General features: G+C 35.2%; 1 protein-coding gene across 1 annotated transcript in view; it reads right to left on the reverse strand.

The window, feature by feature from the left end:
• Nucleotides 1-12,447, reverse strand: part of RALYL (RALY RNA binding protein like) — a 131,719-nt gene that overhangs the window by 38,753 nt on the left and 80,519 nt on the right. Inside the window, exon 4 of the mRNA XM_022554992.2 lies at nt 12,057-12,217. Coding sequence (XP_022410700.2) covers nt 12,057-12,217 — 161 coding nt within the window. The remainder of the gene's footprint in view (nt 1-12,056; nt 12,218-12,447) is intronic.

The raw sequence follows: 12,447 nt of genomic DNA on the forward strand, positions 1-12,447 counted from the left end.
TCCATTTTTTTATTACTTAAAAAAATGTTTTTCTTAATAATTATTCTTTATTTTAATAAATTTATTTTATTTTATCTTCTTTCTTTCTTTTTTTCCTCCCTTTTACTCTGAGCCATGTGGAGGACAGGCTCTTGGGGCTCCAGCTAGGTGTCAGGGCTGTGCCACTGAAGTGGGTGAGCCAAGTTCAGGACACTGGTCCACAAGAGACCTCCCAGTTCCATGTAAGATCAAATGGCAAAAATCTTCCAGAGATCTCCACCTCAACACCAAGACGCAGTCCAAATAAACAACAAGCAAGCTACAGTGCAGGGCACCCTATGCCAAACAACTATCAAGACAGGAACACACCCCATCAATTAGCATATAGGCTGCCTAAAATCATAATAAGGCCACAGACACCCCAAAACACACCACCAGATGTGGACCTGCCCACTAGAAAGACAAGATCCAGCTTCATCCACCAGAACACAGGCACTAGTCCCCTTCAGCAGGAAGCCTACACAACCCACTGAACCAACCTTAGCCACTGAGGACAGACACCAAAAACAATGAAAACTACGAACCTGCAGCCTGCAAAAAGGAGACCCCAAAAACAGTAAGTTAAGCAAAATGAGAAGACAGATAATCACACAGCAGATGAAGGAGCAAGGCAAAAACCCACCAGACCTAACAAATGAAGAGGAAATAGGCAGTCTGCCTGAAAAAGAATACATAATAATGACAGTAAAGATAATCCAAAATCTTGGAAATAGAATGGAGAAAATACAAGGGAAGTTTAACAAGGACTTAAAAGAACTAAAGAGGAAACAAACAGTGATGAAGAACACAAAAAATGAAATTAAAAATTCTCTAGAAGGGATCAATAGCAGAATAACTGAGGCAGAAGAACAGATAAGAGACCTGGAATATAAAATAGTGGAAATAAATACTGCAGAGCAGAATAAAGAAAAAAGCATGAAAAGAAGAGAGGACAGTCTCAGAGACCTCTGGGGCAACATTAAATGCACCAACATTCGAAATATAAGGGTCCCAGAAGAAGAAGAGAAAAAGAAAGGGACTGAGAAAATATTTGAAGAGATTACAGTTGAAAACTTCCCTAATATGGGAAAGGAAATAGTTAATCAAGTCCAGGAAGCACAGAGAGTCCCATACAGGATAAATCCAAGGAGAAACACACCAAGACACATATTAATCAAAAATTTAATACAAAGAACAAATATTAAAAGCAGTAAGGGAAAAACAACAAGTAACACACAAGGGAATCCCCGTAAGGATAACAGCTGATCTTTCAGCAGAAACTCTGCAAGCCAGAAGGGAGTGGCAAGATATATTTAAAGTGACGAAAGAGAAAAACCTACAACCAAGATTACTCTACCCAGCAAGGATCTCATTCAGATTTGACAGAGCAATTAAAATCTTTACAGACAAGCAAAAGCTAAGAGAATTCAGCACCACCAAACCAGCTTTACAACAAATGCTACAGGAACTTCTCTAGGCAGGAAACACAAAAGAAAGAAAAGACCTACAATAATGAACCCAAAACAATTAAGAAAATGGGAATAGGAACGTACATATCAAAAATTACCTTAAATGTAAATGGATTAAATGCTCCAACCAAAAGACATAGACTGGCTGAATGGATACAAAAACAAGACCTGTATATGTGCTGTCTACAAGAGACCCACTTCAGACCTAGGGACACATACAGACTGAAAGCTAGGGGATGGAAAAGTATATTCCATGCAAATGGAAATCAGTAGAAAGCTGGAGTAGCAATTCTCATATCAGACAAAATAGACTTTAAAATAAGGACTATTACAAGAGACAAAAAAGGACACTACATAATGATCAAGGGATCAGTCCAAGAAGAAGATATAACAATTGTAAATATTTATGCACCCAACATAGGAGAACCTCAATACATAAGGCAAATACTAATAGCCATAAAAGGAGAAATCGACAGTAACACATTCATAGTAAGGGACTTTAACACCCCACTTTCACCAATGGACAGATCATCCAAAATGAAAATAAATAAGGAAACACAAGCTTTAAATGATACATTAAACAAGATGGACTTAATTGATATTTATAGGACAATCCATCCAAAAACAACAGAATACAATTTCTTCTCAAGTGCTCATGGAATATTCTCCAGTATAGATCATATCTTGGGTCACAAATCAAGCCTTGGTAAATTTATGAAAATTGAAATCATATCAAGTATCTTTTGTGATCACAACACTATGAGAGTAGATATCAATTACAGGAAAAAATCTGTAAAAAATACAAACACATGGAGGCTAAACAACAAACTACTTAGTAACCAATAGATCAATTAATAACTCAAAGATGAAATCAAAAAATACCTAGAAACAAATGACAATGAAAACAGAATGACCCAAAATCTATGGGATGCAGTAAAAGCAGTTCTTAGAGGGAAGTTTATAGCTCTACAAGCCTGCTTTAAGAAACAAGAAACATCTCAAATAAACAACCTAACCTTAAACCTAAGGGAATTAGAGAAAGAAGAACAAAACCCCCCCAAAGTTAGCAGAAGGAAAGAAATCAAAAAGATCAAATCAGAAATAAATGAAAATGAAATGAAGGAAATGATAGCAAAGATCAATAAATCTAAAAGCTGGTTCTTTGAGAAGATAAACAAAATTGATAAACCATTAGCCAGACTTATCAAGAAAAAAAAGGAGAAGACTTAAATCAATAGACCTGGAAATGAAAAAGGAGAAGTAACACCTGACACTGCAGAAATACAAAGGATCATGAGAGATTACTACAAGCAACTATGTGCCAATAAAATGGACAACCTGGAAGAAATGCACAAATTCTTAGACACACACATACTTCCGAGACTGAACCAGGAAGAAAGAGAAAATATGAACTCACCAAACACAAGCACTGAAATTGAACCTGTGATAAAAAAAAACTTCCAACAAAGAAAAGCCCAGGACCAGATGGCTTCACAGGCGAATTCTATCAAACATTTAGAGAAGAGATAACACCTATCCTTCTAAAACTCTTCCAAAATACAGCAGAGGGAGGAAGGCTCCCAAACTCATTCTACTAGGCCACCATCAGTCTGATACCAAAATGAGACAAAGATGTCATGAAGAAAGAAAGCTACAGGCCAATATCACTGATGAACATAAATGCAAAAATCCTGAACAAAATACTAGCAAAGAGAATCCAACAGCACATTAAAAAGATCATTCACCATGATCAAGTGGGTTTAACCCAGGAATGCAAGGATTCTTCAGTATATGCAAATCAATCAATGTGATACACCATATTAACATATTGAAGGAGAAAAAACATATGATCATTTCAATAGATGCAGAGAAAGTTTTTGCCAAAATTCAACACCCATTTATGATAAAAACCCTCCAGAAAGTAGGCATAGAAGGAACTTTCCTCAACATAATAAAGGCCATATATGACAAACCCACAGTCAACATCGTCCTCGATGGTGAAAAACTGAAACCATTTCCTCTAAGGTTAGGAACAAGAAAATGTTGCCCACTCTTACCAGTATTATTCAACACAGTTTTGGAAGTTTTAGGCACAGAAATCAGAGAAAAAAAAAGAAATAAAAGGATTCTAAACTGGAAAAGAAGGAATAAAGCTGTCACTGTTTGCAGATGACATGATACTCTACATAGAGAAGCGTTAAGATGCTACCAGAAAACTACTAGAGCTAATCAAAGAATTTGGTAAAGTAGAAGGATACAAGATTAATGCACAGAAATCTCTTGCATTCCTATACATTAATGATTAAAAATCTGAAAGAGAAATTAAGAAAACACTCCCATTTACCATTGCAACAAAAAGAATAAAACCCCTAAGAATAATCCTACCTAAGGAGACAAAAGACCTCTATGCCGAAAATTATAAGACACTGATGAAAGAAATTAAGGATGATACAAATAGATGGAGAGATATACCATGTTCTTGCATTGGAAGAATCAACATTGTGAAAATGACTATACTACCCAAAGCAATCTACAGATTCAATGCAATCCCTATGAAACTACTACTGGCCTTTTTTCACAGAACTAGAACAAAATATTTCACAATTTGTATGGAAACACAAAAGATCCCGAATAGCCAAAGCAAACTTGAGAAAGAAAATGGAGCTGGAGGAATCAGGCTCCCTGACTTCAGACTATACAAGAAAGCTGCAAGAATCAAGACAGTATGGTACTGGCACAAAAACAGAAATATAGATCAATGGAACAGGACCGAAAGCCCAGAGATAAACCCACCCATAAGGTGACATATGGTCACCTTATCTTTGATAAAGGAGGCAAGAATATACAGTGGAGAAAAGACAGCCTCTTTAATAAGTGGTGCTGGGAAAACTGGACAGCTGCATGTAGAAGAATGAAATTAGAACACTCCCTTACACCATACACAAAAATAAACTCAAAATGGATTAAAGACCTAAATATAAGGCCACACACCATCAAACTCTTAGAGGAAAACAGGCAGAACACTCTATGACATAAATCACAGCAAGATCCTTTTTGACCCACCTCCTAGGGAAATGGAAATAAAAACAAAAATAAACAAATGGGACCTAATGAAACTACAAAGCTTTAGCACAGCAAAGGAAACCATAAACAAGACGAAAAGACAACCCTCAGAATGGGAGAAAATATTTTCAAATGAAGCAACTGACAAAGGATTAATCTCCAAAACATACCATCAGCTTATGCAGCTCAATATCAAAAAAGCAAACAACCCAATCCAAAAATGGGCAGACCACCTAAATAGGCATTTCTCCAAAGAAGATATACAGGTTGCCAACAAACACATGAAAGAATGCTCAACATCATTAATCACTGGAGAAATGCAAATCAAAACTACAATGAGATATCATCTCACACCGGTCAGAATGGCCATCATCAAAAAATCTAGAAACAATAAATGCTGGAGAGGGTGTGGAGAAAAGGGAACCCTCTTGCACTGTTGGTGGGGATGTAAATTGATACAGCCACTATGGAGAGCAGTATGGAGCTTCCTTAAAAAATTAAAAATAGAATTACCATACGACCCAGCAATCCCACTACTGGGCATATACCCTGAGAAAACAGTAATTCAAAAAGAGTCATGTACCAAAATGTTCATCGCAGCTCTATTTACAATAGCCAAGACATGGAAGCAACCTAAGCGTCCATCAACAGATGAATGGATAAAGAAGATGTGGCACATATATACAATGGAATATTACTCAGTCTTAAAAATAAATGATATTGAGTTATTTGTATGAGGTGGATGGACCTAGTTACTGTCATACAGAGTGAAGTCAGGAAGAGAAAAACAAATACCGTATGCTAACACATATATATGGAGTCTAAACAAAACAACAACAACAAAAATGGTCAGAAGAGCCTAGGGGCAAGATGGGAATAAAGATGCAGACCTACTAGAGAGTGGACCTGAGGGTACGGGAAGGGGGAAGGGTAAGCTGGGACAAAGTGAGAGAGTGGCATGGACATATATACACTACCAAACATAAAATAGATAGCTAGTGGGAAGCAGCCACATAGCACAGGGAGATCAGCTCAGTGCTTTGTGATCACCTAGAGGGGTAGAATATTGAGGGTGGGAGGGAGGGAGATGCAAGAGGGAAGAGATATGGGGACATATGTATATGTATAACTGATTCACTTTGTTATAAGGCAGAAACTGACACACCATTGTAAAGCAATTATACTCTAATAAAGATGTTAAAAAAAGAAAAATGAATGATAATTATGTGACATGATAGAGGTGTTAGCTAGAACTCTGATGGTAGTCACATTGCAATGTATAAATGTATCAAATCAACATGATGTACACCTTAAACTTACACAATATTATATGTCAATTTTGTCTCAATATAAATAGATAAATAAATAAAAAGATAAACTAATTAAAAAAAAAAGGCCTGCTAGTTAAACCTAATATTCAACCTGTTTTCCTTTGTTCTCCATTTCCAAATATTTTTCACATTTCTGCTCTCCATTCAATAAGTTAAGTATACTTCCTCTCCATTAAATTCACACATTATATTTATGTGCTTTGGTTGGTTTCACTTAATATAAGAACCACGTGTATGTTTAGTTTAACCAATTATTTCTTTATACTCTAATTGTGAAATATAACATTAACATGGGGGAATTGTTTAATATATATTTAAAATTTAACAAATATTACTAAAAGCAATGCCTGTGAATCTCCTCTGAGGGAAATACAGAGAATGTTAGCAGTGCCCTGCCATGTTGAGTGCTCTGTCTCAGATACCACACATTACGCCACCTCCAAGAAGATCCCTGTCCCCTCAAAAAAAGATTAGAACCTTCATTTTCAAAAGGTTCATAAAGTCCAAAGGAAAATTAATAAAAGATATACTTCTAGATACATCTTGCTGAGATTTCTGAGTTGAGATAAAGAAAATACTAACAAGGGATAGAGAATGATACAAACATCAGTATTTAAGTAGAATACTAGAAGTGGTTAAGATGTTAGGATATTGTACATCGGATACTAAGAGAAAAAGAAATATAGTTAACTAATTTAGACCAAGTCAAAATATGCATATGTGGGGAAAAATAAAGACTTCTGTAGGCATGCATAGATTCAGAAATTATATTATCCATTTACCCGAAGTAATTATTTTAGAGGCAACCTAAAACCTAAGAATTAAAGGAGAATGGATATAACTAAAAAAACTTACAAAATTTTAAATTAAGTCCTAATGTGTAGTAATGACAACAGACACTTGGAGTGGTCAAAGAAGCACTAAGTACAGAGTATATGAGAAAGAAAAGATATAAAATACATAAATATTTTACAGAAGCTGGAAACTAAAACTCTAACATTTATGTATAAAACTTGAGCTTCTATAGCAGAGAAGGGTGGTGGAGGAGGAGGTAAGGCGGTTTGGGAGTGATGAAATAGAAGCTTTCTAAAGTTCATGTCTTGGCAAAGGAGATCAGAATATACAATGGAGCAAAGACAGCCTCTTAAATAAGTGGTGCCTGGAAAACTGTACAGCTACATGTAAAAGAATGAAATGGAATTAGAACACTCCCTAACACCATACACAAACATAAACTCAAAATGGATTAAAGACCTAACTGTAAGGCCAGACTCTATAAAACTCTTAGAGGAAAACATGAGCAGAACAGTCTTTGACATAAATCACAGGAAGATCTTTTTTGGCCCACCACCTTGAGTAATGGGAATAAAAACAAAAATAAACAAATGGGACCTAATTAAACTTAAAAGGAAACAATGAACAAGATGAAAAGACAACCCTCAGAATGGGAGAAAATATTTGCAAATGAAGCAACTAACAAAGTATTAATCTCCAAAATATACAAGCAACTCATGCAGCCCAATATCAAAAAAAACAAACAACCCAATCAAAAAATGGGTGAAAGACCTAAATAGACATTTCTCCAAAGAAGACATACAGATGGCCAACAAATGCATGAAAAGATGTTCAAAGTTACTAATTATTAGAGAAATGCAAATCAAAACTAAAATGAGATATCACCTCACACCAGTCAGAATGGCCATGATTACAAATGTACCTACAATGAATGCTGGAGAGGATGTAGAGAAAAGGGAATCCTCTTGCACTGTTGGTGGGAATGTAAATTGATATAGCCACTATGGAGAACAGTATGGAGGTTCCTTAGACAACTGAAAGTAGAACTACCATGTGACCCAGCAATCCCACTACTGGGCATATACCCTGAGAAAACCATAATTCAAAAGGATACATGCACCCCAATATTCATAGCAGCACTATTTACAATATCCAGGAAATGGAGGCAACCTAAATGTCCATCAACAGAGGAATGGATAAAGATGTGGTACATATATACAATGGAATATTACTCAGCCATAAAAAGGAACGAAATTAGGTCATTTGTAGAGATGTGGATGGACCTAGAGACTGTCATACAGATTGAAGTGAGTCAGAGAGAGAAAAACAAATGTTGTATATTAACGCATATATATGGAATATGAAAAAATTGGTATAGACGATCTTATTTACAAAGCAGATATAGAGACATATGTAGAGAACAAACATACAGATACCAAGGGGGAATGGGGGGATGAATTGGGAGATTCGGATTGACATATATACACTATTGATACTATGTATAAAATAGATAACTAATGAGAACCTACTGTATAGCACAGGGAACTCTACTCAGTGCTCTCTGGTGACTTAAATGGGATGAAAATCCAAAAGAAGAGGGGATATATATATACACGTATAGCTGATTCACTTTGCTGTACAGTAGAAACTAACACAACATTTTAAAGCAACTATACTCCAATAAATTTTTTTTTTAAAAGTAAAAAATATAAAGTTTGTGTCTTGGATGGGAGTTAGCATAGCTATTGTTTGATTTTAAGAGAAAAATAGATAAAAAGTTTTTATCTATAAATGTTTAATATATTATAGCCACTAATGAAATGGAGAGGCCTAGTAGAATATACAAATTAAGGCAGTTGAGAGGGAATAGATAGGAATTAAAAGAAAATTCATTAAGCAAGCATAAGGAAAGGAAGAAAAGAGGAAACAATAAGTTAAATACTTGGAATTAGGATGGAAGAAATATAATCCAATACATTTGTTAATATAATAAATGTAAAAGTATTAAATTTCCCTGCAAAAATAAAGACTTTCATATTGATTTCAAAAACAAGATCCAGATATATGTTGTTTTAGGAAATATGCAAAAATAAAGTGACAGTGTTATGGGTTAAAATATTCTACCAAAAGATATGTTGAAGTCCTAATCTCCAGTGCCTGTAAATGTGACCTTATTTGGAAATACATCTTTGCAGATATAATCACAATGAAGTCATTAGGGTGAGTCTTAATCCAATATAACTAGTGTCTTCATAAGAGAAGGAAAAGAGACACAGACACAAAGACATGGGAGAAGACCATGTGATGATGGAAGCAGAGACTGGAGTGGTACGTCAGTAAACCAAGAAATGCCAAAGATTGCCAGCATACCAGAAGCTGAAAGAAAGGCATGGAACAAACTGTCCCCTAGAACTTGCAGAGACAGAGCACAGCTCTGCTGACACCTTGATTTCAGACATTCAGCCTCCAAATATCTGTTGTTAAACCATTCAGTTTGTGATAATTTATTACACTTGCCCCAGGAAACTAACAACAAAGAAAGGTGGAGAATAAATGGATATATTAGGGAAATGCAAACCAAAAGAGAGCCTTATCAGTAAAGGATCAAGTAAAGTATCAAACAGAGTAAAATTCTAGGCTAAAGATAGTAAATGAGATATTATATAAATAAAAGCTACGATCCTCCAAGAAGTTATAGAGAGGCAGTGTTGAAAAGGGTACAGACTAAAGAGCCTATACTCTAGACACAGATGCTCTAGAACCAGGCTGTAGTTCCTGGCTCTGTTATTAAATATCTCTGTGACTTTAGGGATATTCCTTAACTTTTCTATGCCTCATTTTCTACACCTATAAAATGGGAATGATAATAATACTTCACTTATAGGCAGTTATGAGAAACAAATGAATTAATATATTTAAATGAATTTATATGCACTAATATATAAAAATACATGTTTAAAACAATAGTTATCATAGAACAAACACCAAAAAAGTTAGCTATAATTTTTCTCCTCTTATTATTATAAAACATCATATAAAAACCATCCAAGCAATGTGGGATATAAAATAAAACTGGAAGAAAAGAAGAACTTTATAAAGTCACTATCTGGTAGAGGACTTTTAAGCAATCACTTTCAGAATTTGACATATCAATTTGCCACCAAAGAACGAATTCTACAGAGGATTGGATGATACAACCAACAAGGTAAAACAAACACATAGTATTATACTAAAAGCAGAAAATATATCCTATTTTCCACTTACAAAATCTCATTATTATGAAACCAAGAGAAATTCTTAATAAGATCCTTAAAAAAGATTTTATAATTCTCATTCTCTCTCCATGACCCAAGAAAACTAGAAATCAAAAATAAAAAGGCCAAATGCAGCTTAAGCATTTGAATATTAAGATATTTATATCAAAATAACCACTGTAAAATACCACTCTTCTCTGCATCACTCTGTTTTATGGCAATCAAGTGGCTGAGTTGTACAAAACTGCTCTTGCCCAAGAAGGGCCACCATCCATTGGTTCTAAACCAGGGTGGTACCATCTCCTTAAGGAAGATTTAGAAATGTATAAGGGTACACATGGTTGTTACAAAGACTGAGGAGTGCTGTTGGCCTTTCAGGTTTGGAGATCAGGGATGCTAAATGTTCTGCAAAGCTTGGAATACTCTTACACAGTGTGGAACTGCCATGGCCAAAATATCAATAACGTTTCCATTGGTAAACATTGTTTTAAAAGTGACTACAGGGCAAAGAATCCACAGGTGCTTAAGATATTTCTATTTGAAATTAAGTTAACACTCCTAGGGTAAAAAAGTCTTCTATAAACCTAGCAGGCAATTCAATGTTCAATTTTCCACAGCAAGAACCAAATTCAAGAAGCTTCTTTGCTTTTGGACAATACTCAGAGAGCATATAAGATTGTTTAGAGATTGTTGCAGAATCTCATTTTCTTTTATTACTAAGACTCAAAAAGGGAATTCACATTTTTTATTTATAGAATAATTAGATAAATGGATAAGTCAGTACATAGGGAACTGTAAATCTATGTAATTTCCTATTTAGGTTATATTAGCTAAGTCAAGTTCTGAGTGCACAAAACTTTGTTACTGGAAACATTAGTGCTTCTGGTAACTACATCTTGCACATCTTGCACATATTTCAAGAGCGTTCTTTCTTAGTATTTCGGATGGCACTAAGACAGAAGGCAATGTTCTAGAGTAGATAGTATATAGGGATGAAAATGAAAAAAACATGAGTTCTAGTGTTGGCCCTACCATTTACTATGTGAACTTCTCTGTGTTTACTCATCAGTGACATTGGAATAACGGTATTTGCCTTATTTGTCTTGAAAGATTGAGATGCAGAGTAACTATGAAATCCCTACAATGGCCTGACAAGCTGCCCTGGAACTCACCCTCCCTCTACCTTATTTCCTGCCTAATTTCCTCTTTCTCCCTCTGCTGCACTGGTTTCTTGTTCCAATGTAAAATCTCTGCACTGACCATTTCCTCTACCCAGACACTCTACCCTTGATAGCTTCAAGCCCACCCTCTCACTCCTTTACTTCCATGAGGTCTCTGCTGAAATGCCACCTTGTCAGAGAGGCAGTCATACACCATCCAATGAAATACAGTGCTCCCAACTTTATTCTGCTTTATTCTTTTACATAGTGATGATCGACTGTGTAACACCTCAGATTTTACTTTGCTTGCTCTTGTCTGTCTCTTCTCTGTAGAATGTAATCTCAAGAAATGCAAGAAATTTTGCTATCCTTTCCTTAGGAATAATATTCTACTAATAAATTAGAGTCTTCTGAATCTGTCCATATAAAAATTTGGCAATCTGTTTAGTTGAGAAGTTTGTATCTCTACTTTTTACTAATTAATGTGAAATTATATATTATTTTTTAAGACATTACATGTTTTCAGACACATAATTCTCATGATTTAGAATAGTATGGAAAGTTACCCTTTTAACCTGTCTACTCTGCCTATCTTAATTATCCCAGCACTCAAATATTCAAAACATGCATTGAATTTGCATATTGTTCCCTTGAAAAGATACTATATTCACTCTATTTTGAAGTGAATTTTTTTTTTCATTAAAAGCAACATGTTATATTTCAAGACTTCAATATGTCACAAGCTAGGTGGGCCAAGAGCATATTATTTGCTCTAATAAAACAGTTTTCTACTGCAGTGTAGTGTAGTGGAAAGCAGAGACCATTTCTTATCCATTTTACATTTCTCTCATATATTGTACACAGCAGATGCTCCATAATCATTGATTAATTTGAGTATAGACATTCATGCAGTGATAAGTATCCCCACCCTTCTTTAAAGAGAAATAAAATAAAGAAGATACTTACATTTAGAGCCTGATGAAGAAGATCCACTGGCAGTAGATTTTGATCCCCCTTTCATGGAAAAGGCTCCTTTCCCCCTGCGAGTTGTTACAGCCACTCTGGGACGCTTCAGCGGAATTACTGCACGGGGAGGTGGAGGCACACGCCCATGGTAATCAAATAACCTTCACAAAATACAAACGTGGCTGAGAATTGGTTTATGTCTAAGTGTTCTATCAAATGTGTGAGATGATTAAGAGAATGGCCTTGTAAAAAATGTCAATAAATGTTTTTGTTATCATTGTTGTCCTCAAGAAGATTCATTTTTCGCTAGAGAAACAGGATGCTAATGTAGTCTATGCTTTCTGGGCATCAGAATCTGACCCTTAATATGAACTCATTTTTAAGGTATGAA

This window comes from Delphinapterus leucas, chromosome 17, assembly GCF_059928025.1.
Source record: "Delphinapterus leucas isolate spDelLeu-1000000601 "Yukka" chromosome 17, BTC_Dleu_Yukka2, whole genome shotgun sequence".
Taxonomy (NCBI): Eukaryota; Metazoa; Chordata; class Mammalia; order Artiodactyla; family Monodontidae; genus Delphinapterus; species Delphinapterus leucas.